Source organism: Fusarium verticillioides, chromosome 6, assembly GCF_000149555.1.
Source record: "Fusarium verticillioides 7600 chromosome 6, whole genome shotgun sequence".
In the NCBI taxonomy this organism is placed as follows: Eukaryota; Fungi; Ascomycota; class Sordariomycetes; order Hypocreales; family Nectriaceae; genus Fusarium; species Fusarium verticillioides.
This window is the reverse complement of record NC_031680.1, coordinates 924166-950534: the sequence shown is the minus strand read 5'-3', so window position 1 is coordinate 950534 and position 26369 is coordinate 924166. Positions and strand designations below refer to the sequence as shown.

The 26369-nt window shown below is 48.6% G+C and overlaps 9 protein-coding genes across 15 annotated transcripts; 4 read left to right on the top strand and 5 right to left on the bottom strand.

The window, feature by feature from the left end:
• Positions 1 to 374: 374 nt before the first annotated feature.
• FVEG_02493 (50S ribosomal protein L21e) lies at positions 375 to 2634 on the bottom strand. Of its 3 annotated transcripts, XM_018889771.1 has the most exons (5): positions 2088 to 2589; positions 1922 to 2026; positions 1365 to 1845; positions 1172 to 1287; positions 375 to 1055 (listed from the first exon to the last, which is right to left on the bottom strand). In XM_018889771.1, the coding sequence occupies exons 3-5, from the start codon at positions 1398 to 1400 to the stop codon at positions 725 to 727; spliced, it is 483 nt and encodes a 160-aa protein (XP_018745983.1). In that variant the 5' UTR covers positions 1401 to 1845; positions 1922 to 2026; positions 2088 to 2589; the 3' UTR covers positions 375 to 724. The 3 variants fall into 3 exon arrangements, with proteins under 3 accessions (XP_018745983.1, XP_018745981.1, XP_018745982.1); XM_018889769.1 differs by having other exon boundaries at positions 1922 to 2634; XM_018889770.1 differs by having other exon boundaries at positions 1365 to 2026.
• On the top strand, positions 1530 to 2800 carry FVEG_02494 (40S ribosomal protein S9). Its single transcript, XM_018889772.1, has 4 exons — positions 1530 to 1727; positions 1790 to 1855; positions 1935 to 2033; positions 2099 to 2800. Exons 2-4 carry the CDS (start codon positions 1791 to 1793, stop codon positions 2508 to 2510), a joined length of 576 nt encoding a protein of 191 aa, XP_018745984.1. The 5' UTR covers positions 1530 to 1727; position 1790; the 3' UTR covers positions 2511 to 2800.
• On the bottom strand, positions 2676 to 4338 carry FVEG_02495 (pre-mRNA-splicing factor SLU7). Its single transcript, XM_018889773.1, has one exon. It carries the CDS (start codon positions 4231 to 4233, stop codon positions 2830 to 2832), a length of 1404 nt encoding a protein of 467 aa, XP_018745985.1. The 5' UTR covers positions 4234 to 4338; the 3' UTR covers positions 2676 to 2829.
• A 132-nt stretch (positions 4339 to 4470) lies between these two features.
• On the top strand, positions 4471 to 9907 carry FVEG_02496 (DNA polymerase zeta subunit). The gene is made up of 2 exons (XM_018889774.1): positions 4471 to 4819; positions 4869 to 9907. Exons 1-2 carry the CDS (start codon positions 4585 to 4587, stop codon positions 9716 to 9718), a joined length of 5085 nt encoding a protein of 1694 aa, XP_018745986.1. The 5' UTR covers positions 4471 to 4584; the 3' UTR covers positions 9719 to 9907.
• A 2448-nt stretch (positions 9908 to 12355) lies between these two features.
• On the top strand, positions 12356 to 16554 carry FVEG_02497 (hypothetical protein). 2 transcript variants are annotated; one of them, XM_018889776.1, is made up of 3 exons: positions 12356 to 12484; positions 12535 to 13155; positions 13219 to 16554. In XM_018889776.1, exon 3 carries the CDS (start codon positions 13638 to 13640, stop codon positions 15648 to 15650), a length of 2013 nt encoding a protein of 670 aa, XP_018745988.1. In that variant the 5' UTR covers positions 12356 to 12484; positions 12535 to 13155; positions 13219 to 13637; the 3' UTR covers positions 15651 to 16554. The 2 variants fall into 2 exon arrangements, with proteins under 2 accessions (XP_018745988.1, XP_018745987.1); XM_018889775.1 differs by having other exon boundaries at positions 12535 to 16554.
• A 1676-nt stretch (positions 16555 to 18230) lies between these two features.
• FVEG_02498 (autophagy-like protein 3) lies at positions 18231 to 20100 on the bottom strand. The gene is made up of 3 exons (XM_018889777.1): positions 19256 to 20100; positions 18742 to 19207; positions 18231 to 18689 (listed from the first exon to the last, which is right to left on the bottom strand). Exons 1-3 carry the CDS (start codon positions 19777 to 19779, stop codon positions 18636 to 18638), a joined length of 1044 nt encoding a protein of 347 aa, XP_018745989.1. The 5' UTR covers positions 19780 to 20100; the 3' UTR covers positions 18231 to 18635.
• Positions 20101 to 20416: 316 nt separating this feature from the next.
• Positions 20417 to 21012, bottom strand: FVEG_02499 (hypothetical protein; the record flags this gene model as incomplete). The annotated part of the gene is made up of 2 exons (XM_018889778.1): positions 20417 to 20769; positions 20967 to 21012. The coding sequence occupies 2 exons, from the start codon at positions 21010 to 21012 to the stop codon at positions 20417 to 20419; spliced, it is 399 nt and encodes a 132-aa protein (XP_018745990.1).
• On the top strand, positions 20945 to 24287 carry FVEG_02501 (hypothetical protein). Of its 4 annotated transcripts, XM_018889782.1 has the most exons (4): positions 20945 to 21022; positions 21116 to 21399; positions 21487 to 23465; positions 23518 to 24277. In XM_018889782.1, the coding sequence occupies exons 3-4, from the start codon at positions 23204 to 23206 to the stop codon at positions 24147 to 24149; spliced, it is 894 nt and encodes a 297-aa protein (XP_018745993.1). In that variant the 5' UTR covers positions 20945 to 21022; positions 21116 to 21399; positions 21487 to 23203; the 3' UTR covers positions 24150 to 24277. The 4 variants fall into 4 exon arrangements, with proteins under 4 accessions (XP_018745993.1, XP_018745992.1, XP_018745994.1 ...); XM_018889781.1 differs by having other exon boundaries at positions 20945 to 21399; positions 23518 to 24287; XM_018889783.1 differs by having other exon boundaries at positions 20945 to 21399; positions 21487 to 24287.
• FVEG_02500 (hypothetical protein) lies at positions 21399 to 22629 on the bottom strand. Its single transcript, XM_018889779.1, has 2 exons — positions 22442 to 22629; positions 21399 to 22389 (listed from the first exon to the last, which is right to left on the bottom strand). Exons 1-2 carry the CDS (start codon positions 22548 to 22550, stop codon positions 21551 to 21553), a joined length of 948 nt encoding a protein of 315 aa, XP_018745995.1. The 5' UTR covers positions 22551 to 22629; the 3' UTR covers positions 21399 to 21550.
• Positions 24288 to 26369: the final 2082 nt, after the last annotated feature.

Sequence of the window (26369 nt, the reverse complement as noted above, 5' to 3'; positions counted from 1 at the left end):
GTTCATTCTTAACTCTTGACATGGAAATAAACACTAATGACAGAAAATCTCCTTCTGACGGCCTCAATTGACAGAAGCTTCGAGCGGAACTTGGACGTGACGCCTAGAACGAAATGCCCGGCACAGAACTTTGCTCGTATAAGTCATGGCTGGTGGACACTTGAAAAACATGAAAATACTGAGAATCACATAAAGGTACAGGGTAGGCGGATCGGGGAAAATATAGGGATGCTGAAGAATGATAAGCCTTGAATCATATTGGGTGTCTCCGTGGACGACAAGATGAACATCGCAAAACTGTACTCATTGTAGATACAGGGTGACGAGGACACGCATTACAAGGTAACCTGACCTGATGAGCCGTGATGTGACACTTGTCAATGGAGTAATGGAACAGAATCTGTATTTGCATCCATTGTGCACCTCAACTTTTTTATTTTTTTTAAACAAAAAAACATCGGTTATTCACATGGAGTGAATGGGTGAGAAACGCCAGTTCATTCATACGTCAATCAGACGCCATGCCCATAATATGGACCAGGCACAATTCACTAAAGGTATCTTCAAATACAGACAGCGGCATGCTTCAAACGATGTCTTTTTTTTTGGTCTCATTGCCTATGGACATCAAAATGCAAGCCCTTGCCATGCAGAGTTTCCCATCCGGACGCAATACCCCAGGTAAATAGAAGCCAGCACCACCAACCCCGCAATATCTTTTCTTTTAGATCGTAGTCTCGTAGGGGAGAGGGGTGACGGTCTGAGGAGGGTTGTCGGCGAGCGACAGTGTGTGAGCCTCACGGGGTCCAGCGGGCTGACGCTTGACCTGGACGACGGTACCGTTGGCCTTGGCCTCCTTCTTGGCCTCGGCGTTGGCCTTGACTCGCTTGAGGAAGTCCTCACGAGATCGGGACTGCTGGATGTGCTCGATTCGGACGTTGATTCGCTTCTCGATGTATCGGTGCTTCACCTGCTTGTAGATGATGACACCGACAGCAGACTTGGTGACGTTGTAGATGACACCAGTCTTGCCGTGGTACACCTTGAAGGGCATGCTGTGACCGCTGTTAGCCCTCCTGTTCCAATGCCCACAAGAATTCCTCCAACAAAGCGTCCAAGTCTCGCAATTTCGCGTGTATTGTCGCATGATGGCAAAGGGAGCTCTGCTTACCCCTTCTGGACGGCACCGTTCGCCTTGATGTCGACGATATCACCAACGCGGTACTGTCGGAGATAGGTGTTCAGGGCAATCATACCCTTCTTGCGGAAGTCCCGGCTGAAGGCATACTAAAAATTTCACATCGTCAGTCTCATGCCGACGTCGTCGAATTTTCATTCTCGTAGGAATCGGTGGTTGAACATACGCGGGTGCCCGCTCTCTTTCCGTAGGAGTGACCCATCTCGAATGTGATATGCCGGTACCGGTCGGGTTGGGGTTAGTAGTCGTGGTTGGCGAAAGAGATGGTGAAGTCCTTCGCTTTGGTGTTGTGGATTTCTCGTCTCTCGAAGGCGGCCTTGTGGGAGCGGGTCCTCTGATTTTCCGAAAGTTTTCCAGGTAGGGCAAGGGCGATTGTGGGTTCGCTGGGTTGCACCTTCCAAAATTTTAGGGTTCTCAACTATCGCACGTGACGTGGCCGAGCTCCGCCAAAATCTGTCCGCACATTTTGCTACGATTCGTGTCTTGTGAGAAAGTTCAACTCCCGCAGAACACCCAAGGAGCAAGTCAAGTGAGTATATCACCGCCGCCACGAGTGCATCGCAAGAGGATATCAATTAACAAAGTATTCAGGATGCCTCCCCGCGCCCACTCCAAGACCTCTCGTGTCCCCCGCCGACCCTTCGAGTCTGCCCGACTGTCAGTATCACCGGCCACTGAACATGAGCTTGTCTCTGTTTAAGTCGTATGTGAATGAAGACTGACCGAATAACAATAGTGACTCCGAGTTGAAGCTCGTTGGCGAGTATGGCCTGCGCAACAAGCGTGAGGTCTGGCGAGTCGGTCTGACTCTGTCCAAGATCCGTCGTGCTGCCCGGTATGTGAACCTCTGCACTTTTTTGTGTGCGCTGGAGAGGAAGAGGTTTCTAACCAATTGCACAGTCAGCTTCTTACCCTCGACGAGAAGGACCCCAAGCGTCTCTTCGAAGGCAATGCCCTCATTCGACGTCTCGTCCGTGTCGGTGTCCTTGACGAGTCCCGCATGAAGCTCGATTACGTCCTGGCTCTTAAGATCGAGGATTTCCTTGAGCGCCGTCTCCAGACCTGTGTCTGGAAGCTCGGTCTTGCCAAGTCTATCCACCACGCCCGTGTTCTGATCCGCCAGCGTCACATCCGAGTCGGAAAGCAGATCGTCAACGTTCCCTCTTTCATCGTCCGTCTCGACTCCCAGAAGCACATCGACTTCGCTCTGACCTCGCCCTTCGGCGGTGGCCGTCCCGGCCGTGTCCGCAGAAAGAAGGCCGCCGCTGCTGCTGGCGGCGAGGGTGGTGAGGACGAGGAGGACGAGGAGTAAATGCAACCAAAAATGCAAAAACGATTCCCCCTGTCTAGGGCACTTGGTGATGGAATACCACTCATGGGAAGGGGATTCTCTTCATAGCTTGCGGCGTTGGCCAGAGGATAAAAATGGAATGATTTCACCGGATAACGACAAACAAAATTTCCCGGTGTCTCTCCACCTGTGTACATGAATCTCATGAAACATGAATCCAATCACGACATCCACCCATAATCTTGATTTGCTGTGAAAGTTTCAATGTCAATGTAGCTGTCGCCGTGTATTTGATGCTCATGGTATGTAACAGCATTGTAAAATGTATAGTAATGCATCGCTATGATAAAAGTTCATCCTTGCCCAGCAGCTTTGCCATTGGGTCGTTCGTCACCGTCCGTTTCCTCCTATACTCATCCATTTCCTCTTCTGTCACACCATTCATCATTTCTTCTCTCGTCCGTTTGCGCGGCTGCTCTTCCTCTTTGTTCTTCTCTGCCTCCTCCTTTGAAGGTTTTTCTGTCTCCTCTTCATCGTCATTGACCAGGTTCGCTCCAGTTCGTTGACGCTCAGCCGCCTCCCATGCCAATTTTCCTTCGTCACCAGTACAGTAGCTGTTTTTGATGAACGAATGACAGCAAGCGTAGCCCCATTTGAAATTGGACCACCAGCTTCCCCATACTGAATTATGATTGTTGATGAGAACATCTTCAGCGTACTTGGATTTGGCCGCCTTCTTGGGCGCACCCTTGATCAAACCAGTCTCATCGTACTCAACAAACGTCTCGGATTCGGTGATGGCCATGTTGCGCAAAGCAGCTGGCATAGCCTTCTGATCTCCACCGTACTTCTCGAGCAGTAGCTTCTCTCGTTCCGCACGTTTTGCCTCTGCCTCCTCCAGCTCCTTCTTTCGATAGAACTCTCCTGCTGTGGGGTTTGCTTGCAGATGCTGGCTAGTGTTACCAGACTTTTCTTGAGCCTCCCAAGCATATCGCTGAGCATTCTCGAATGCGCCAGCATCGCCTGAGGATCGCATGAAACCCTCTTCCGCGAACGCATCTGCCGCCTTGTCCGCCGTTGCACCTGCATCGACCAGTGACCGTGTTTTCGGATCGTACTTGGCAGATTCTAGATCGAGGTTCAAGAGATACTTGGCAGTGTCCTCTCGTATTCGCAGCTGTCGTGTTGCTGTGCTCTGATGTTTGCTCATATCATTCTCCTCCGCGTACTTGTCGCCTTCTTCTGTCTCTTCATCGGCATTTCCGTCCTTGGTGGCCTGCTTGCGTAGCTCCTCCATCTGGTTGAACTCATCGACCACACTGCGATACTCCTTTGCATCATATCCATTCCAACGGTCGCGCTTAGCGTCCCATCCCATGTTGACATCTTGAATCACCTCATCGGCTTGAATATCCTTGCCTGTCCATTTTGCCCCTTTGGCTCGTGGTCGACTCAGGCAGTCTTTCTTCTTGTGTGTCATGGCGCCGCAGTTTTCGCAAGCACCTTTGCGATACTTGGTAGCCGCTGGGCCGGCCTTTCTACCTCGATCGTACCATTGTGACTTGTCGTTCTTCTCTTCGCGACGCTGATGCTGGAGGTAGTCATTCTCATCGCCCTCTTCACCGGCATAAAACGGGCGTTTACTGATGAAAGATGGAATGTAGATGTTCTCTTCCTTCAGAGCGGCACCAGCGCCTCCAGGGCCGGTATTTGGGGGCGGTGGTTTTGCGGGGGCAGTAGGCATGACGAGTAATGTGCAGCTTTGCCGTCTATTGAAATGTGCGACTTTCACGCGGCGAGATAATAAAAAATCAGAGCCAAATGTTCAGAAGCCAAAAATGGGTGATGCCTCCGTCGCAGATCACTGAGCCCCAAAGCAGAAAGCTGTTTAGATAAGCAGTCTTATCAGCACGTGATCGCGCGCGTCTGTAAGAGGCTGGTAGCCATGGCAAAACGCGTCTCATAAGCAGTCGAGGTTACACAAAGACCTTCAGAATGAATTGAGCTTGCTGAAAACACTTTTTTGAGCTACGCTTGGCTCTTTTGTTCTTAATAAACAGCCTCAAGCCCCTGATGGATCCAAAATTCAGAGAATATGGACTTATTCCGGGTCAGACTAAATTGTATCGATCACTATCAAGCAACACCCTCGCGATATGACCCCCAGCTTCGTAACGACATTCGCCCCTCTCAGATATCCAAAGGACCCAGAGTCCCTGTTGTTCGCGTGTTTGGATCTACTGAGACGGGACAAAAAGTATGCGCTCATATCCACGGCGCATTCCCGTACTTGTACGTGGAATATGAAGGTGGCTTAAGTCCTGATGAAGGTTCGTTGTGTATATTCCAGTAAATATCTATCAGTACTAAAAACTCTAGTCGGTGCTTATATATATCGATTTCATCTATCCATAGATCATGCGTTAGCAGTCAGCTATCGACGAGATCAGAAAGGTGACAGTGCGAGGTTCGTGGCAAGGATCACGCTTGTCAAGGGTGTCCCCTTCTATGGCTTTCACGTGGGATATCGCTTCTTCCTGAAGATTTACATGTTCAATCCCATTGTCATGACGAGATTGGCGGATCTTCTTCAGCAAGGCGTGATTATGAAGAACAAGTTTCAGCCATACGAAGCACATCTTCAGTACCTTCTTCAATTCATGACAGACTTCAACTTGTATGGGTGCGATTATCTGGATGCATCCATTACTCGGTTTCGATCTCCGGTCCCAGAATACGAACAGGGGTCGAATTCATCCCACAAATGGCACAGTCGATCAATCTCTATGAATCACATTACCGACGAAACCACGCTCCCTCGAAGTAGCCACTGCTCGATAGAAGTAGATATATGTGTACAGGATATTATAAACCGACACAAGGTCAAGGAAAGGCCTCTTCATCATGACTTTACGGAAAGAACCAATCCCCTCCCTGCAGACATGAAGCTGGTCTACAGTATGGCTGGACTGTGGAAAGATGAGACGAAGAGACGCAAACGAAAGATGCAAGATCCGACTGAGGGGAGCAGTCCATTTCCACCAGAAGTCCTTGTATCGATGTCAGCCAACGCTCGTGACTCTCAACCGCAAGGCTGGCTTCATGAGGAAGAATTCAGGACTGAGATCCGAAAGCTCATCTCTGAAGAGAAACTCAGTGGCGACTCGGAAGAGCTTACTTTTGAGAAGTTTGCAAAGCCGCATCCATACGAAGAGCATGTCAATACTACTTTGGAGTCAGTTGAAGACCTCTTCCCATCGAAACTTGCACCAGCTTTAGGATTGCCCTTAGGTGTGGAGATGGAACAAGATTTACGAAGCAGTATTGTTGTCGATGAGGGGAAAGTACGTCAGGCTGGAGAGGCACACAATGACTTTTATCCTGAAGATTCCGATGAAGATGCCATTGCGGCGCTCGTGGCAATAGAGAAGGCAGCCGCAAAAGTTTCTAGGGGGCCAACAAACCAACTACCGGAAGAAGATCTTGAGCTAGCGGCGGCTCTCAACATTAGTCCCGACAAATTTGATAAAAAGACATTCTGGAAGTCGGCCCTTGGGGTTTGTCAAAGTGGTCTGGTGACTGGCGAACTTCCTGACCTCCCAGTAAACCAAGAGTTGCTTGATTATGCAGAGAACGAAGGGTTTATCGGACGGACGGAGAAAACACCGACTATCACCTTGTCCAGCTTGACCCAGCTGAAGCGACCCCTGGATGATGTTGCATCTTCTCAGGCGTCGAACAAGAGGACAAGACTCAATCAACCGTCGATGATGGACGAAGATGAAATGGACTTGGTTCCCGCTCCTTCAACGGACGCCAACAAGATTCTCACCTCCCCCTTCAGAGGGGCTTCCATTCTCAAAGGTCCTTCATCACTTAACAAAAACGCCGGTTCTATACTGAAAGGTGCTTCCGGCTTCAACCAAAAGCTAAATTTTCCTACTGTCAAAGATCAGAATGATCCGAACACCAAGCTTCGTCTCAGTCAGATGAGCCAGAAGTCTGCTTCTCAGCAGACCGATGATGGTCGTCACACTAAGCACGTTTCGTTTAATCCCAGTAGTTTTCTCCCTGCTGAAGCAGAGTTGTCTCAAATGACTCTGTCATCTTCCATGAAATCATCTGGAGAACGAGGAGACGACGAAAGTCATGAATCGAAAATCCAGAGAGCCATGAGTCGATTCGCCAGCCCGCAAGTGCACTTGGTTTCTTCTCTACCCCCTTCTGCGGCAGCTGTGGCTTCCTCTTTGAAAGAATACGGGATTCCTGATGTGATCTATCAAGATGCTTATTACAGTAAGGAAAAGGATGTCCCTGGACGGATGCGAGAATATGCCGGGAAAGAGTTTCGACTGGAGGGCAACACACTGCCTTTTCTGCCTGAATTTGACCCAACAGGGACAGCTCCAGCCAGCTACGGGCTCAGATTTGAGACCTTTGACAAGATTGCTGTAGAACTTAGGTATGAGCGACAGAGGAAGAAATGCTCGTTGAGGAGCTGGGAGCTTGCAAATCCCCCGCCCGCGTATGAAGAAGTCGAGGAGTGGTGGGCAGAAAAGCAACGCAGAGCAAATTCAACGGACAGGTCTATGATACCATCTACTCCCAGGCAATATCAATCTCAGATCGATGGGCCCACACCGAAGAACAAGCACGGATTCAAGTACACCCCAGGCAAGAAATCAACCAGTGTCCAGCATGAGGTGCAATACATGAGCACGATGAGCTTGGAGGTTCACGTAAACACCAGAGGGAAGTTTGTGCCGAATCCTGAGGAAGATGAAGTTCAGTGCGTGTTCTGGGCGATCAAGTCTGATGGAACTGCTTCCGGCAGTCAAGATTCAGCTGGTGTCCAAACAGGTATTCTACTGTTGTCAAATGACGCCGAGTTTACTCAGCGTGTCCAACGACAGACGAATGCCGAGGTCATCGAAGAAAACTCGGAACTGGATCTTATGGTTCGAATGGTCGAAATCGTAAGAAATCATGATCCCGATATCCTTACCGGTTACGAAGTGCATGGTAGTTCCTGGGGTTACTTGATCGAGAGAGCACGACTGAAGTATGATTACAACCTTTGTGATGAGTTTTCTCGTATGAAGACCGAGTCACACGGCAGGTTTGGCAAAGAGAATGACCGTTGGGGTTTCAATACCACATCCACTATTCGGGTTACCGGCCGACATATGGTGAACGTCTGGAGGGCAATGCGAGGAGAGCTCAATCTTCTTCAATACACCATGGAGAACGTAGTCTGGCACCTACTCCATCGAAGAATACCCCATTACTCTTGGCAGTCTTTAACAACTTGGTATAAGGGCGGCAAGCATAGGGAGCTCAACAGGATGTTGAGATACTACCAAAACCGTACAAAGATCGATCTTGAGATTCTGGACGCCAACGAACTGATTTCGAGGACCAGCGAGCAGGCGCGACTTCTGGGCGTGGACTTCTTCTCAGTTTTCTCGCGAGGATCACAGTTCAAGGTAGAGTCGATCATGTTCAGAATTGCCAAACCAGAGAACTTCCTACTAGTTTCACCGAATCGCAAGCAGGTCGGTGGTCAGAATGCTCTGGAGTGTTTACCACTTGTCATGGAGCCACAAAGCGCTTTCTATAATAGTCCTCTTCTGGTTCTTGACTTCCAGAGTTTATACCCGAGTGTCATGATCGCTTACAACTACTGCTATTCAACCTTCTTGGGACGAGTCACCGACTGGAGGGGTATAAACAAGATGGGGTTTACTGAGTACAAACGCCAGAAAGGTCTCCTTGCCCTTCTGGAGGACTACATCAACATTGCTCCGAATGGTATGATGTATGCAAAGGCGGAAATCCGCAAGTCACTTCTAGCTAAGATGCTGACTGAGATACTGGAAACTCGAGTCATGGTGAAGAGTGGCATGAAGCAAGACAAGGATGATAAAACCTTGCAGCAGCTTCTCAACAATAGACAGCTTGCTCTCAAACTGCTCGCCAACGTCACTTATGGTTACACTTCAGCGTCATTCTCTGGGCGTATGCCATGCTCCGAGATTGCAGACAGCATTGTACAAACCGGCAGAGAAACTCTCGAACGAGCGATTGCTTATATCCACTCTGTTGAGAAATGGGGCGCTGAAGTCGTCTATGGCGATACTGACAGTCTCTTCATCTATTTGAAGGGCCGAACAAAAGATGAGGCTTTCGATATTGGTAATGAGATTTCCAAGGCAATTACCGAAATGAATCCTCGACCCATCAAACTCAAATTTGAGAAAGTGTATCATCCCTGTGTTCTGCTCGCCAAGAAACGTTATGTCGGTTACAAATACGAGAGCAAAGACCAGGTGAAGCCCGAGTTCGATGCCAAGGGAATAGAGACCGTCCGTCGTGACGGTACACCCGCAGAGCAGAAGATCGAGGAAAAAGCCCTTCGTCTACTGTTTGAGACTGCAGATCTCACTCAGGTCAAGGATTACTTCCAAAAGCAATGTCAGAAGATCATGCGCAACAATGTTTCGGTGCAAGACTTTTGCTTTGCCAAAGAAGTGCGCCTGGGCACATACTCGGACAAAGGTACAGCACCTGCAGGAGCTCTTATCAGCACCAAGCGTATGCTTCAGGATGCTCGCGCAGAACCGCAATATGGTGAGAGAGTTCCATACGTCGTTATCACTGGTGCTCCAGGAGCGCGGCTCATTGACCGATGCGTTGCGCCTGAGGAACTTTTGAGTAACCCTCACTGGCAGCTCGATGCCGAATACTATATCTCGAAGAATTTGATTCCTCCTCTGGAGCGTATCTTCAACCTTGTGGGTGCAAACGTACGCCAGTGGTACGACGAGATGCCCAAGGTGCAGCGTATTTACCATGCAACTACGCTCGGAAAGAAGAAGACGACCCTCGAATCATACATGAGATCCACAAATTGCCTCGTTTGTGGGCTCAAGTTCTCTCAGGAAGATAATGCTCTTTGTCCATCCTGTCGCAAGAACGTTCCCTCATCTCTTCTTACACTCCAGACACGGCTCACAACCGAGGAGCGTCGTCTTCAAGAAGTACTCTCACTCTGTCGCAGCTGTTCTGGCCTCGGACCTATTGAGGACGTTCAGTGTGATAGCAAGGATTGTCCTGTGTTTTGGACACGCATGAGGCAGGCAAGCAAGACGAAGGGACAGCGCACTACAAGTCAACCTGTGATACAGTCGTTGGTGGACAGTGTGGAGAAACTGTCATTGGAGTGGTGATAATGGAGGATTTGTAAGTGATTATGTGTTAATGATGAGGTGGTATTGTGGTTTTGTACATGCATTGCAAGGCGTTTGGATGATAGGGTTGAGTTGGATGATGCATGAAGATCATTGGTATACCGTTAACTACCCTGCAGGTTCAGTTAGTTTTACTTTTATACACGATATTGACAGCAATTCGTCGTGAAACTCGTTTCTCCTGTGTCAAAGTGTGACCAAAATCTGTTCCTCAGTACAGTACAGTGGTTAGTGTAGTGGGAGAGGCTTATTCAATGTTGCCTGTTGAAGAATGCTCGTGTATGTGTATTGAGATTCTCATCTAATAAACAATCGCAGTTCAATATCTAGACTATATTTGTAAAGTTGTTTTGGTTTAATTCACATTCTATATAACCCGACAGTCACTTCTGCTTTGTTTGAATATCGGAGCATTTCGACCGTAGATGTTGGAATCAGTTCAACATGTTACTTATTGGATATCGCGGTCCTGGAGCCGTGATTCCGGCGGAGCGGTTTACCGCATCGCGGCCCCACCTGTGATTCGTCCGAACCTGGAGGGGCCGATTGAAGATTTTTGGTCAGTCCCATTCTTAGACAAAAAACAACGGGCGCTTCTCGTCTCAGACAGTTTATTCATAGATACGAAGATGCCAAAAACTGACTCGATGGAAGTGAATCATGCAGATACGATAAATAACATGTGCCTATATCGTCATATAACCCCTTGTTGAGATCTAACCCGGGCCTTCCGGAACTATTAGCTGCTGCTGGTTAGGAAACCAAGTTCGAAGGGCTTCGAGAGAGACCCCTGTCAACAGTAAGGGACCGAATAGTTCACGATAGCGGCCGCTGATCGTCTTGCTGTTATCTGTAGCATCTAGCGCGAATGGTATGCATCAGAGCCTCTCCCTCTTTAGCCCCTAGCCTCCCCAGCCAAGGCGAAGGAATCACATGTCTAGAACAGCTACGGATAGAGCTCCCCAACATTAATCTGTGCTCTAATCCACAAATAGATCTCAGGTACAGATACGGGTCAGACAATCACTGACATGTGAAGCAGACCGAGATCGAGAGCAAAGCTTAACGATCTAGATCAGGGACCAACTTGGCCAGCTCACTCAACCTTGCTTTGGATGGGTTGGTTTGCGCAGCGCCTCCACATTCCCAGAGCCCAAAGACAGCCAGCCACATGGCATCGCTGACTCTGATGCACAAAATCACTGGAGCAAAATGTGAAAAAAGGAGACGGGGAGGGGCTTGGCTGGGCTGCAATGCGTTGCCAGCAAACCTCACCTCTCACCCGTCTCCTTTGTATGACTCCTCGAGATAGATTGCGCGGTGTAAGGTGTGCCTATGCTCCGTACTGAATGATGCGTTGTACAATGTACAGTATCCGTAAGCTCGGCTCCAATGTGGAGAAAGGAACAAGTCATTTTTGGGGTCGTGTACGGAGTACGGTGTTTCTGGTTAGCATTGGCCCAGACATGATTTAGCTGCCAGTGCCTAATCAAACGCATACATACCTACCTGTTGAGATGGAGCAAAAGGCAAGTAAAAAGAAGTATCGATTTGCCACAGGTGCAACGTCTAGACCTTAGTAGCTGAGAGCTATTGATTTGAGTTGTAGAGACGCGAGTGTGCCTGGGTGGGTGAGGGCTGGCGAGATGTCAAAGATTGTCCCCAAGACCCAATCAAAAGCTTCTAGATATCAGCCAGCTCCAAGCTAGAACGTTGCAGGGGCCGAACCGCAGTGGAGGTTGCCCTTGCAGTGGAAGACTGGATGCGTTCCGTGTGGTCTGGTGTCTGATGACTGCCAATCATGTAGATCAAGTGGCCAATATCGATGATGATCTGAGACCAGGATGCGACCTTGACAAGCTTGACAATTCGACAACTGACGGCCAGGCACAGCTTCGAGGGATGTCAATCATATCCTGAGGAATCCATAAAGCTCCAGGTTGTATCAAGCAAATTATGACGAAGAACAAGAATTGTCGCCGAAATTTGACTAACCTCATCTTGCTCCAAAAGGCGCATAAATGAAATCTTTCGAAATTCTATGGGTTCCAACCATGAGGTATCGATATTATGGATGCCAAACATCCCTTCTCCATAGGTACGAAACGGCTATTTGGCTGTAACACTGCCGAAGGATCAACCAATCGACCCGACTAACCCACCCTGTACAAAGGGTCTTCTGAACTCTGTCCGCCTGCATATGTAGAATCAGCAGCCAACCTCATGCTGTGAATCCCCTGCCCCTGTCTGTCTCGCACATCAGCCAAGAGGAGCGTCAAGCAAGAATCTCCGAGGCATGGCCGCAGAGAGACCGCTGAAGTCTGCTAGAAACAAGAAAGTGTACCAGAGTCTTGCACTACTGAGATAGTCTAGCGACTCCATCCATGATATCAAATTGATGTACGGAGTAGATTCCTTGATAACGTTAACTAACAAATGTTTGTTGATCGTATCGTCCGTGTCCCCGTTGTTGGTCTTCCCACTGGTCCGGTCTCTGCCGCAACGCCCCGTCCCTTCAAATACTAACAGGTGATTTTCGTCGGCTGAGACAGTGGAATGCTTGTAAAATCATATCAGCAGCAATACACACCAGCAATAGCCGTAATATCGCCACGAGCTGCAAATCTAATCGACGGAACGCAGCTATCAAGTCGCCTACCGCCGAATCATGGCTTGCTTGTTCTGTGTAAGACCGAAATATGACAGCAAGACACGGTCCATTTGGGGAAATGCACTCCCGTCTCGGTAGGTCACCGATTCCATTTCCAGCCATTCCAGCTCACGGAGGAGGGAAGGACAGCATTCAGCATCCGATCCAATTCAGCCAAATTGGATGGATACCTATCCATTACAGGGGGACACACCAGGTGCTTCAGAAGTTCAATGCGCTGCACTACGGGGCCCAACGCTGTGAGGCGAGCTGCCAGGCGCCGCCACGGCCCATTCCTAGGAGAGACAAGAAAAATTGAGACCTTTGTCCTAGGTGACAAAAACAAGTAATAAGGTCTCTGCTAAACTGAGACTAAGCTTACTTGTGTATTTTTATTCTCTAAAGTAGAGGTCCCAAGCTTTTTTGCTCTCTGAGGCCATTGGGTCCAACGGTGGCCTGCTACCACATCTAGCACGTCCACTAAACAGCAACTTATTACCGGCAAGGCGACCCTCCCCACACCTCTTCCCTGGTCTTTTCGCGGCACGCGCACCTCCTTCCCCCCTCCCCGGGCAGCAAGAACGGATACTTGGGGGGGTGGCAGGTACCAACCCGAACTTGGCTTTGGCGCAGGAACGAATCATCAATGTCACCGTCTTTTCTCTAATTTGCTCTTACCTCGTTTTGACTCATTTTCATATCCCATATGAACTTGCCATTTCTCCACCTCCAAATTTATTGTTCCTCTCTCCAAATTCTATCTTATGTCAGTTTCGATATTATCTAACAACACCCTTTGTTTGCGCTACCTCAGCTTATCATCGCACAGCGCAAACAATACGTAGCCCTCCCACTCCCGCTACAACCTTCTTCAAGATAAAGGGTCCTGTGCCTTGCGCTTGGCGGGTCCCATTTGCGTCATACCTAGATCTCGAACTCGCCCAACATCCCTTGAATTAGGTCTCGGATTTGGTCTTACCTTCCCTCTCGAGTCAGTAAAAAGGAAAGAGACAATCACAACATAAACCGATTTCTCTTACTTCGCTTCCTTCGCCTTTTTCCAACCTTGATTTTCATTTCATCTCGACGATTTTGACGACCAGGAACGACTTGCATCAGCACCAAGTTTAAGGAAATCGACTAGACCAACTTCAACCGCCCTATGCCTTCCTAACGAAAAAGCGATCCCACACATACGTCCTCCGATTTATTCCACGCTCCACAGTGACAGAGTCCTGCACGCCTTCCATGATCATGGCTACGAGGTTCACGCCCGAGGCTTTTCTGCCATCGGGCGCCTACGACTCTGATGTTGTTCTGTCCCTGAATAACCATCTGCCTTATCGCAACACGTCCAGTATCCCGTCTCCGCCCAACTCGTATCCTCGAGCTGGAACCCTTCGTCATCAATATCCACAACACTATCTAAACCCATGTCAACCGCAAAACCAAGATTATAGCCAGAGTCAATTTCAACGCGGACGAATACCCCCCGCGAGCACCCTGCCACTTCAGCACAAAGATTCATCTCCTCTCTCACTAGAGTCCTTAAGGGCAGCTCAATCTGTTCCGCCTAGTTATCGACCATTTCCTCAGCAGACCGAATCTTTCGACACTGTCGACGCTCGTCCCGCGACTGGATCTCCAACTCACGGAGGCCCGCCCCCCGTTCCAGAATTTCGCTTTCCAGCATCATCTACAGCTCCTCTGCCCAACGTCTCTTCGTCTTCCGGACTCGTTGGTACATCCCTCTCAAGATCTGTTTCGGCAGACGCAGTGGCTGCCTCTCAATCATCAGTGCACGTGGTTCAACGCCTCATGCAGCAGAACCAATTGATCCGCGAAGCCTGGGAAGCGGAGCGAAATCATCTCGAAGCTAATCGGCGACGAGTTGAAGAGGTCTATCAAGAAGAGCGGATCATCATGGATGAGGTCCGGGATAGCTGGGAGACCGAGAAGGAGGGCATGGCCCGAGAAATCGAAGAACTCAAAGAACGCGTCCACCGACTTGAAGGAGAGAACAGTGCACTCAAAGCTGTCACAGCGCAGAGTATCCAGGTTACAGGCGTGGTATCGCCTCTCGCGAGTCAGCGTGGCGGAAGCGGTGAGGGCTCCTTGGACAGTTCCTGCCTTCAAGCTCCACCAGGACGACTCGCGTCAAGGGGACAAAATCCCATCATTCCAACTGGTCTGTCCATATCCGATGCGTCATCTCTTCCACCTGGTCTTGATGGAGCATCTCGTCGACCTCACTATTTCCAGTCAAGTAGCGCTCGCGTATCTCCCACAACACAGCCCGAATCATCGCCTTTTGTCCCCCTCGACCCCAGGATGCAGACACAGAACCCAGTGGCTAAGGACTTCTTATCGTCCCCTACAGAGGACGTGGCTACTCCTGTTCCAGTCATTGATGTTCAAGAAATCGACCCTAAGTTGGAAGGTATCCCACTCAAGGCCACTGCGGTCCAGAAGCCCACATTCGCCGCCGGGGCATCTCCTCCCGAAAACCCAGCATCCCCCGTAGCATCCCCTCCTGGTCCCGCTGCTCGAAGCCCAGAGCAGTCTCGACGCCCTACGAATGCCCGGGCTTCTTCCAAGGAATACACATTGCAAGCTCTCTCTGCTGTCGAGTCTCGACGTCTGACAATGCATGCCGGTCATACACCCAATCATTCCCTGTCATTGTTCCCCAAAGTCAATCCGACTGACCCAGGTTCCATCATTGGCGAGGGCGCCACGCCTACCGTCGAGACTGTCATCAATCTGGATGCAGCTGTGATTGCGGAAGAGGAGAACAATAACAGCCTATCGGTACCCGTGCAATCTGATAGGCGCGATTCAAAGGTGTCCTTTATATCTGTTACAGGAGAGCTTGACCCAAACGCACCAGATGTTATGATGGAACCTAGTGGCGGCGACAAAGCTCTCAAGGGACCACTGATGTTAAGAAACATGCCGGCCAAAGATGAGCTCTTTTTTGAAAAATTGCACGAAGCACTGGAGCCTATAAGCCAAGGGCAAAATGCGCTCCCGGCTGTGATGCAAGGCCATAGGCTGGGATCTATTGCTGGCCCATCTGGCTCCAACGCTCCCGCGCATATGCCTAAACAGGCCGGACCAGTCGGCGGGGATGGACCTGCTGACGCCCAGCGAGATGCCGATGATAGTGACGGCGAAGGCAGTGGCAAGGCTATCGAAATTGACGTTCCTTTAAAGTTGAAGAGCACGTCCAACTTTGGTGCCCCTTTTGGTGCCATGTAGGACGGCATCCAAGGAGACACAAATTATCAAGCTTACAGCTCGAGCTTGTGCAACCATGTTCCACCATCTTCGCCGGAGGATTTGGAGCGTCCCCAAGCATCCGTTTGACGTCTTACTCACGATGATGAAATATTTTTGCGTTGAATGCCTACTGAGCGGCCTTAAACGCACCTCACGATTTATACGTCTGTCGAATTTGCGAACTGTCTTTTCCCTCGGTTTGAGTTTTCAATCAGGTTCAACGGCAAGCGAGCGTACAGCGGTTTTATGGGACACGGGATAAAAAAGGATGCACACTTATAGAACAGGAGTATAGGGGGACTGGTTTTTATACCTTTTGCGTTTTTTTTATTGGGAATCGCCGCAGATTCTACAACATTATTGTCGCAATAGCGGTAAACAGTGACGCGATCATGAGCTTATGACAGGAGGGCAGGCTCGCTTGGAATTGTTTTGTGCAAGTTGGAACATTGGTGGAGGTCTGCGTTGTTTGAATACCCTGAATGATAGGAAGTCAGTATCGGAATCGGATCGAGGACTTGGGCGAAAATGGGAAATGGGAGTTGTCTGGAGCAAGGCTTCATCTTCCGGGTTTCGTGGAACAACATGAAGGTCTGGGCCGTAGTAAAGGGAGTTGAGGGTACATCCACCTGTAGATATCAAGGAGCTCGCCTGTGGGCAATAAGGAATCCTTTTTTCATCGATTCGGTATCTCTGCTGTAACTTGTTTTTTTGCGGCCTTCCTGAACAGCCGCTGTTGTTCGAAACCTCGACCAATGTGTATCCTATCTTCTGAGTCATGACATACACGATACCAGGTGACAAGTTGTATATCATGAAAACATTAAAAAGTGTGACAGTCATCAGGCTGGCACGTTCAAGTAAGTAAGGTAGACAGGTTGGCACGCGAGGTGGCTGATATCCCGCAAGGGGCTGAAGGAGAAACTTGACATGCAATCGTTGTATAAGCTTAGGACCTATCCTAAATGATCAAAGTTAAATCAATATATGATCTGGTACTTTTTCAGCGCCTTAGTTCAACGTCAGAAGTTTTCTTGGCCACTCCAAAGAAATGCCCCACGCACTGCCTGAGCCTAACATTGTGTGTGTAAATAACAACACGCTGGTTTACATTAAGCCATTGTTGTACAAAGCGTATATTGGCCGCAACGAGCATTCCAGCTTTGATCGAAAGAGTCTTGTTCTCTTCAACTAAAGGTGGCGGTCGGCTTGACCCTAGCTATCTAGAGGAGGAAAGAAAACACGGGACCTCGATCCTAAGTGACAAAAAGCCTTAGGTAACTTGGCATTAGTTTAGGATAAGTTTAGGATACCTTTTGCTAAGATTGTTTTAACACCTTTTTGCTCCTCGCGGCCTAATGTAGTAAACTGTCGACCCGCTCTCATTCGACTTTGTCGTGCCAGTGTCCTTGTTTGAGAGAATGAATTTCGAACACTAACTTTTCGCCACAAGTCGGATATGCAGTTGACAACCGGATCTTTGATAAGATACTAGCCTCCCTAAAATAAATAAGTTTCAATTAGAAAAGCAAGTCTTAATAATAATGCTGATTGAGGAATTTACAAGTATACCGGCAGATACCCCCAGGATATGGAATGATTCCTAACACAGGATCCTTGCAATGCCCTAGGGCTTGCAGCAAGATTTATTGGTCATCGTGAAAGCTTCTGAGTAAAAGCTTATATTGAGGGGGAAAATATCGTGTTGTCATTCATCATATGTGTTCGCAGCCTAAAGCTTAAGGTCATAGGCCGCCGTCATCCATAGCTAACATAGGATCCTCTTTGTTCCATAGAAGGGAATCTGCCTCCATCGATGGAGTCTCTTGGTGGTGGTAATCGAAGTGGCGGTTGTTTTTTGCGAAACAGGGCAAAGAAAGGACGCACGAGGCGCGAGAACATCTTGAGCGAGTCTTTACTGATGTGTGGGAGTAGGTCTCGATGAAAAAGTAGTGGAATGTGGAAGATGATTTCACTGATGATGATGGAAAGGTGGTTGTCTAGTTGAAGAAGGAATGGAATCTATGCTAGGTACCTAGGTAGGCACATTCTGACCACCCAAAGACTCCCAGGACGGTGATCGCCTCTCCTTTTTCTAGTGGTCCAGGAGCGCATTGTTCAAAACCTTCTCAAGATGGGAGGAGACATAGGTGGCGACAGAAATGCCAAGTTCCTCACTGCGGGAGTTGACAACCTCGTTGATATGGGTGTCTAGACTGCTCAAAGCCTTTTTAACAGCGGCCTCGCAGGCCTTGTTGAGTGTGTCCTGAAACTGCTCCTGTGACATGGTTGGTGGATAGAGGAGAGGACTTCCATCAGGAGTGGAATCAGCTATGATGTGCTTTTGATTGATGAGATGTCTGGGGTCTTATAGTGGGAATGAAATCTGGTGTCCAAGAGTGTGGACGGTGTTGGTGTAGTTGGTGTGCATGCCTTCTGTGTAGCTACATTCTGACGCTGAACAATGGAAGGTGTCAAAAATGTCAAAGACACCTACTAATCTAAGCTTTCCTAAACATAGCAATATATACTAATTTATAGTAAAGTATATTAAAGTAACTCATATCTTTTTATCATTTAAGATAGGTCCAAAGCTTATACAACGATTGCATGTCAAGTTTCTCCTTCAGCCCCTTGCGGGATATCAACCTAGCCCGGTGAGGGAGTTCTGTAGTCAATCACATAACATCAATCGACGATAGCATTGGATTCTTATATCATCGCTATCCGACTTGCCTTTTGTGGAAATCCTAAGCATCTAAAGTAGGCACATATTAACCTGCGGCTTCCATATATTCATGCTGGAAGTGAAAGAATCCACACTGTCTGAATACAGTCGCTACCATAGAAGACCTCAACAATCGAACACCGTCAACGCCTATTCTCCGGATATAGTGACTCCCAGTCCATACTTCTTAACCGTCTCTGGCCCGCAAGTCTAATCTCAGTCATTGATTCGCCCGATTAGACGCCCATGGTGAAATCGTGTTCGATACCAGGTGTCACACTGGCCATGAACTAAACAGGTTAGGAATCGGAGAATAACCATACGCAATATGGAGAGACCTACCTTGAGGAATACAACTAGGTACTGATCCACTCGAATAGCAACCTCTTGATCATCGATCTCGGTCTCCTGGACCTCCTCCCACTCATCCTTGTCCGCTGCCTCTTGAGCGCCCTTGACATCCAACTTTCCAATCTCGTCTACCAGACCCTCCATACCAGACGGTGTCTGGTTGTTGCCGGCACGGAGCTTCTCACGGCGCAGGCGAAGAGCCGCATCGGCACGGTCGAGTAGTGTCTTCATGACTGAGGCGTGCTTACAGGGATGCACAGAGGCCATCTTGATGTTGTTGGCGAAGAAGGGGAAGTCCTCAAGTGTCACTGTCTTGTCTTTGTAGTCACCGACGATGTCCTCTGTCATATCATTAGGGGGGAGCGGCTGGCCGCTGGCGAGATAGCCTGAGAGATACAGACGGGGTGTTCGGTAGTAGGGGGAGTACATGATGTAGAGCGTGTATGTACGGTGAGCGCTGCTAGTTGTCAGTAGATCTTCCTAGGATGCGAATTTTGCAGCATACCTGTTCTTGGAATCAGCGCCAGGATCGCGAATAATAGCCTCGTCGTCGTCTTCATCCTCCATGTCAGGGATTTCATCATCATCCTCGACAACCTCTCGATCACCGACATTTCCGGAGTCATCCACCGTCCTCACCTCCTTGACCTTCAGCGGCTGGGAACTAGCCAGACCACCGGTCCTCAGCCAACCATCATCATCGTCGCCAGTAGCGCCCTTGAAGTCGTCGCCGTCGTTGACGAGAGCTTCCTCATGGCCAGCGTCGCCTGCAAAGTCATCGTTCAGGCGTCGGTGGCAAGGAACGTTGCGTGTGACGAGGAACTGCTTTCCGGGAGGAAGATGGCTCACTCGCTGCTCAGGAGAGTCTGCATCGCCCCAAGACCAGGTCGGGAACTTGTACACAAGGTAGTCGCCCGCAGCGAGGAACTCTTCAGGTGTGATTTGACCGGTCTGGCGGAAGGTTGACTTGTGAGAGACGGGTGTATAACGATCCCGTATGGTGTTGACTGTGGAGTAGATGTAATTCATAATGGCTTCGTTGCGTATCGATTCGCTCGTTCGATAGGAATGATGTCTGTTGATGTGCTTGTCGAAGGGTGGACTCAGATGCTGTATCGCTGAAAGGATGCGGGGTTGAGATTTTGTATAATCTTGATGGTGAAATGATACAAAGGTGTCGAAGTTCCAAAGATTGAGAAAGGCTTTAGAAGACTTTATCGTTTCTTCGTCACGTCTGCCTGAAAAGAGGGCGGATGACTGATAAAGAAAGGCAAATAAATAGGTATGTTACGGTGCCTCAGTAATAGGCTTCACTGGTGAGGCGATCACATGGAGATGTACAGATGCCTGGACCCCTCATTGGCCGTGACGTGGGGGACAGCCACTCAGAGCTGGGGGAGTTTGACTGAAGCGGGTACGGAGCTGGGCTTATCTTATCAGCATGCACGTCATCTCCCAGAAGCTTTGCTCACGTGTATACTATGAGCCTCTCCTGGGCAGATGAGAGTCAGTCTGGTGCTTGGATCACAAGGACAAGAGAAGCAGAATTAGCCATGGTCAGTGAGTTTGTATAAATCGATCAAGTGCTCTATTCGGGATATCGTGGTATCTTTTCTTCTTCAGAATGTTTTGTTTAGAAATACATGTACAAGCTCAGCCTCAATGCTCATTGCTCCTCCTGAGCCTCCTCCTCTTCCTTTTTCTTCTGCTCTTCACGCTCTTTCTTTTTCTCTAATAGCTTCTTCAGCTTCTTCGCTGGGTTTAACACACCATTCGTGCCAGCTCCGCATGCAGCGCATGTCGGGTCTTTTCTGTATCTCTTGAGAGCACATGGCTCGCAAAAGTAGTGTCCGCATCTTGTCTGGATAGGTTCTCTATACGGTCCCTCGCAAATAATACATGCAAAAGGGATCTTTTCAAGCATAGCAATCTCATCTGCGTCATCTGCGTTCTCAAGCTTCTTGTCGCGGTTGACGCTCGCAACGACGGTACCACCTAGGTTCTTCTTCCCTTTAGTAACTTCTTCCCTTTAGTAACTTCTTCCCTTTAGTAACTTCTTCCCTTTAGTAACTTCTTCCCTTTAGTAACTTCTTCCCACTCTCTGTCAAGTTGCCAGCCTTGCTTCCCATCGTCTCGAATATGGGCGAACACGCAAGAATCGCCAAATCCACACCACAACAACACACACACACACACACACACACACACACACACACAGCCGGTCTTCTTGTAATCTTTGCAGACGTCTGGTTTGAAGTCCATGACCGTGATGGTACGGACGTTTGATGAGGCCTTGACGGGACCCTTCGCTCTGTTGGGCGCATCGGGGTTCTTTTGGATGAAAGTAGTCTGATTTGCGAGACAGATTGGAAATCAAACTTTCTAGACTCTAACGTGCCTTACCTTGGGATGGAGGGATCTAGAAATGATCATGTGACTTCGCGTGGCGTTGTGCCAGAGTCGGGAGCCACTCAAACTTGAGTAACGACATTTGACAATTGTCAAGTATTTCTTCTTGAATCCGATATGATGGCTGCATCAGATCTCGATTACCTCATTTTCTTTCAATCTCGTTTTTGGTGGGCGAGGAATCCATCTGCACTAAGACTAAAATCCACCTTTGGCCCGGCTTCAGTATCACGAGAAAAGGTATAATCTATCAATCCGTAGTGGTGCCTCAAATTGGCGCGCTTCTTTTATAAATTTCTCTTATTGACTACCCTTGGACATTTACAGGTCACTATATCTTCGGGAACGTCTCCCATGATATCACAAACGCTATGTATATCACCTCTGGGCATCATCCAGGATGGCCATCTCGCCATGATCCGATGAATAAATGCTCAACAAGGATAATCGGATCTCCTTTATCATGGGTATGCTCTTGGGGCAACCATCCGAAGCTATCCTTTGGCAGGACAAGCACATCACCAATCAATCGAGGTTCTTCAAGTCTATCTAGCTCGTTCCCAGTATGTTCCACGCCTGTGGACTCCTGGAAATAGTCCATGAGAACTTTTGTGAAAGCAAAAGGTCCAGTAGTGGACATGACATCTTCGAAAGAAACTGTCTCCCCGGGCTGTTTGGTCCCAAAAAGTTTCTTGAGATCCTCTGCCACTTGGTTCACAAGTGTTTTGATGGCAGGATGGCTTGGCTTGGCCAACACCGAATATTGGCATAATTGCACAGAGTATGGGGAGCCAGGCCAGATGGGCTGTTTGTGATGGTCATTTTCTATCCCAACGACCAGATTTACTGAGCCTTGAAACTGTTTGGGGATCCATTTCGATACTGGCTGATGGGGGTATACGTCGATATCAGCCCATACACCACCCTCGCGCAACAGTATGAGGTACCTCAAGAAATCTGCTTTCAGAATTGGGTCCTGCAGACTTGTGAAGACGTCTGAGATATTGGCATCAAATCGATCGCGAACATAAGCGTCATTGTTGGCATCAGTAATGCGCTCATACCGCCAACCAGGGTTGACTACACGCCATTGATGTGGAAAACCAACAGTTCTCTCGGTCGGGTTTTCTGAATCATCTTTCCAGCTTTGCCATATCTTATGTGGAAAAGGTTCCTGTTGCAGAGTGACAGGAGCCGTAGGCAATGGTGCCTCTTCAGATAAGCTACTTGCTATCGTGTGTATTAGCAAGCAATCCAAGCTGAGGGTTTGCGAACAACTAACGTCTTATCCTACCACTATATGCGTAGTTGACAGTCAGAAAGATGACGATCACGACGGCTATTGAGGCAGTGTAGACATATTTTCGGTGCGCAAAAGCCGGTGACAACATCGTGGCCAGACCGACTACAATGAGTTGAGGGGAATTGAAGCGACTCGACAGGATGCGATCAGCTTCAGGCAGAACTACAATCAGACAATCTCAGCCCTGTCGCCATTGACCGCGGCGACTGATGGACCCCTAAATCGGTGTGGGGCCGAGTCTCCGGCCGTGTCGGGATACAGCTTCTTGCAGCCAATTATCGATCCTCTGTTACCGCCCGGTATAGGAAACCATTTAACCATAACTGTCTTCAACCAACACGCCAGTAAGAGTTCACGATATGGTCTCATGTGGAATCTACAACCAACACAACTTCAGCTCTCGTTAGAGATGTCCCCAAAATCAAGCGATGGCCAGGACAATTTCTTGGGACGATACTTTGTAACTGCTGGCTAAGCCCGCGAGCGTCTATTTCTGTATAGCACATGGTGCTTAGACCAACGGCTTCGTGCAGCTTCTCATACACTCCCTGGAACTGCCAAGGTTGGTGCAACCAACAGTTCTAAAGACGAATTGCTGCATGGGTCTAATCTCTAATCTGTTGGGTCGCTCTTCAGCTTCCTCCCCGTCCTTTCTACCCAGCTCTCCCTCAAAACTCTGTGCTTCTTTTCCCTTCATGGTACACACATTTCTCTGTGCTGTTGTGCAGATCAACTATCAAGATGAAAAGGTTCATCCTTTGTCTCCTATTTCTTTCCTTCTCACAATTATGTTTTGCCGCTCACAAGTGTTACTATCCCAACGGTCTGGAAGCCGAAGACCATCCTTGCGATCCCGATGCTAAGCAGAGCGTCTGTTGTTCTGGAGGCCTAGGAACAGTATGCCTATCGAACAAATTATGCATAGGGGGAAATGGAAATTCCGTACGAGGTTCATGTACGGATAAGAATTGGAATTCGCCAGAGTGTGCAATGTTCTGCCTGGGTTGGTGACGATGATACAAAATATATTGCTCGATTATACTTACTCTTTCCAGGCGCTGACACGGGAGGGACTGATCTGATCTCATGCTCCAACGTTACAAACAGTGACACATCTTATTGCTGTGACCACAACACCAACTGTTGTAACAGTGGCGTCGGCAGATTCAATGTACTCCCATCTGACCCCGAAGTTTGGGCGACATGGAACCGAAAGGCGACTCGATATGACGTTGTTGGTACAATGTTTAGTGACCAGTCCATGACCGAAACCGCATCGGCAACAACGGACGTCACGTCTTCTACGGCATCTACTTCTTCTTCCACTACGACAAGCAACGCATCCATACCGTCCAATTCTGTGCCGGATACACCAGAACCATCCGAAGCATTTACAGGGCTTTCCACCGGTGCAAAGGCAGGAATTGGGGCTGGTGTTGTTGTCGGAGCTATCATGGCTGTCGCTGTTGTATATCTCTTTTGGAAGATGCGCAGGAACGAAAAGGCTGCTAAGCAGGGCGAGCAGCAACAACCTTCGAATAACAACCCGATGACGAATGTTTGGCAACAATCTCAGTGCGTGTATACTTCGAAAGGCTATCAGTATCAACCTCCACATCCGCAAGAGCTATCTGGGACTCCGTTGCAGGGCTTTAATGGGCCGGCTGAGTTGCCAGCACATAACTGATGGCCATGTATTTTTCTTGTCTCATGTCCAGGAGGGTGGGAGTTCCGGCTTGGGCCATGTATATAGTATTAGATTACGATTGAAGCATTAAATATGTAGCACAATATCATTAGAGTTGACATTGACGATATTCCTGGCAGAGCATGTTGAGACAGATCACGGTATTCATCTAGTGATTTGCAGGGTATGCAAAGAGGAGATTACCTATCTAAACTTCGAGGTAGGGAATATTGCATGATCGTCCATTAAGAAAATTTTGCATTCTGTAAGTAGGATCTTCGCACAGACCTGGAGTTTATGGCACTTGGACACTGATCTTCGGACGAAGTCATGGACAGCCTCGCTGAGAGCATGTATATACCTAACTGGCTATGGGAAACCCTGTGGCCAAGAGACATGTCTTAGTTCTAAGCTATTGTACTATTTGTTGCCTCTTGGAGCCTGAATGGTTTGCGTGGTTCTATGTGCTGATATGTTCGATGATTGGGCATGTCGAAATCTACCCTGTACCCACGTAATTTGAAGCTCAGGAATCAAACGTCACTCCTTGGACTGAAGATTAAAGAGAACGAATTGTGTTTTCTCTGAGTACTGGGGCTAATTGCTGTCTGGCTACCAGTTGGGTAGTTGCTTATACGATAATAACTGCCGCAGTGTTTGTTGATGTCTTCGTTGGCGCAACAGATGCTACCTTAAGACATTGTCACGGAAACATAGGTAAATGACACGTAGAGAACTCACTCTCTCCGTTGTCCAACGATGACCTCTCTTGCTTCAGAAACCCCTTTCTCCCGCATGATACATGAACTAAGGTATGATTCACCAGCAGAGGCCATCGTCAAAGCAGTGCATGGAAGCGATATTGAGATGTGAGGCTTAGTTCTGACGTGTCTGTAGAGCAGTTGCCCTCAGAGCTACAATTGGCCAGGACGCCAAACGATAGCTCCAGGCCAATGCATGTAGGAGACTCGTATTGGCCAAACGGAGCTGAGAATTGCATAGACAGAATCATCCAATGCAGGTAAAATAAAACCTTCTTCTTTTAGTGTTTGCTATTTTATTTTTGGACACGGTCTGGATCGATCGCGGGCAGCTCCAAATCCAGATCTGATCAAGCATCAATCACATCACATCACATCTCACCTGTTGGGAAAAGCAACCGACAGAGAGCAAAAGTGAAAGAAAGCCTGCAAGGCCAATAGGTTACTCCATCATTCTCCACTAACTAACAAGGTTTGGCAGCTAAGCGTAATTGGCCGAGGAGGGACCCTGGTCAAGGACAACCTTGGCAGAGAAATGAGATGAATGAGGGTGTTAATGCGGACCGTTGGAGAAACCTGGGCGCCTATTGGATTTTCGGTTTTGTGCGCATCTTGTTGATGATGCGATGACGGCATGTGATACCAGATAATCAATTCCTGGTGGTGGTTGGTGATGGTGTCGTGTTGTTGACTTTTTCGTGGTCACCAAAAGTCAATATCACGAATCGCGCAATGTTGTTTGTTTGTTTTCAACCATTCTAGGCTACTCTCCTCGAGCTTCACAACCGCTACTGCATGCACATGCAGGCTAATCATGCCCTACCCATCACTATCGTTTGCATAAACCCCGCAGCCTTGCACCAGATGACACCTTGGGAGTAGCAATGCATCTCGAGCTCATTGCTACAGAGACATGTCGAGTACACAAGGAAAATGCCAACAATTGAGTTCCAATACCGGATGATCGCTCAAAGATTTTGGCTCGTGCTGATGAGTTGGCAGCTCTGCTAGCGGCATTGAATTCTTCGATGGACGGGCTGGAAGCTCAGTCTTTGCCGTGAGGCGTTTGCCTAACGGCGACTAAAGAAAGTGTGGCAGCTCTTTTACGATGATGAAAAGCCCTGATGAACGCCTCAAGTCGATGCTACTGGCCTATCACAGCTGGTGTTGAAGTTTCCAAACCGCATGCAGAGTGCAGATGTTTATATCGATATCGAAACGTACTGTGCTGTACATTGGCTGGTTGTAGATGAAGATAATCTTTTCATTCGTTCACTCACGCTTGACAGCAAGCGAATTAAAGCTGGGATGAGCATAGCGGGTAGCCTACAGTAGGTAGCGTTGTAAATCAATCCCGCTCGTTACGTACCTAGCCAATAAGCATATCCTTGCCTGATCCCTTCTCGAAGCTGGAACACAGACCTGTTGAGGGCCCTTGCTATGGAATTTCAGGCGCAGA

Excerpts from the sequence above, each read along its gene's own strand:
- FVEG_02496 (XM_018889774.1), top strand. The coding sequence starts at position 4,585 with ATGGACTTATTCCGGGTCAGACTAAATTGTATCGATCACTATCAAGCA. Across the intron at positions 4,820-4,868 it reads TGGCTTAAGTCCTGATGAAG|TCGGTGCTTATATATATCGA; the intron begins GTTCGTTGTGTA and ends TAAAAACTCTAG.
- FVEG_02494 (XM_018889772.1), top strand. The coding sequence starts at position 1,791 with ATGCCTCCCCGCGCCCACTCCAAGACCTCTCGTGTCCCCCGCCGACCC. Across the intron at positions 1,856-1,934 it reads CCCTTCGAGTCTGCCCGACT|TGACTCCGAGTTGAAGCTCG; the intron begins GTCAGTATCACC and ends GAATAACAATAG. Across the intron at positions 2,034-2,098 it reads AAGATCCGTCGTGCTGCCCG|TCAGCTTCTTACCCTCGACG; the intron begins GTATGTGAACCT and ends CCAATTGCACAG.
- FVEG_02501 (XM_018889781.1), top strand. The coding sequence starts at position 23,204 with ATGAAAAGGTTCATCCTTTGTCTCCTATTTCTTTCCTTCTCACAATTA. Across the intron at positions 23,466-23,517 it reads GTGTGCAATGTTCTGCCTGG|GCGCTGACACGGGAGGGACT; the intron begins GTTGGTGACGAT and ends TACTCTTTCCAG.
- FVEG_02497 (XM_018889776.1), top strand. The coding sequence starts at position 13,638 with ATGATCATGGCTACGAGGTTCACGCCCGAGGCTTTTCTGCCATCGGGC.
- FVEG_02500 (XM_018889779.1), bottom strand. The coding sequence starts at position 22,550 with ATGTTGTCACCGGCTTTTGCGCACCGAAAATATGTCTACACTGCCTCA. Across the intron at positions 22,390-22,441 it reads ATATAGTGGTAGGATAAGAC|CAAGTAGCTTATCTGAAGAG; the intron begins GTTAGTTGTTCG and ends TACACACGATAG.
- FVEG_02493 (XM_018889769.1), bottom strand. The coding sequence starts at position 1,400 with ATGGGTCACTCCTACGGAAAGAGAGCGGGCACCCGC. Across the intron at positions 1,288-1,364 it reads GAAAGAGAGCGGGCACCCGC|TATGCCTTCAGCCGGGACTT; the intron begins GTATGTTCAACC and ends TGAAATTTTTAG. Across the intron at positions 1,056-1,171 it reads AACGGTGCCGTCCAGAAGGG|CATGCCCTTCAAGGTGTACC; the intron begins GTAAGCAGAGCT and ends CAGCGGTCACAG.
- FVEG_02498 (XM_018889777.1), bottom strand. The coding sequence starts at position 19,779 with ATGAATTACATCTACTCCACAGTCAACACCATACGGGATCGTTATACA. Across the intron at positions 19,208-19,255 it reads GGCGCTGATTCCAAGAACAG|CGCTCACCGTACATACACGC; the intron begins GTATGCTGCAAA and ends GACAACTAGCAG. Across the intron at positions 18,690-18,741 it reads ACCTAGTTGTATTCCTCAAG|TTCATGGCCAGTGTGACACC; the intron begins GTAGGTCTCTCC and ends TAACCTGTTTAG.
- FVEG_02495 (XM_018889773.1), bottom strand. The coding sequence starts at position 4,233 with ATGCCTACTGCCCCCGCAAAACCACCGCCCCCAAATACCGGCCCTGGA.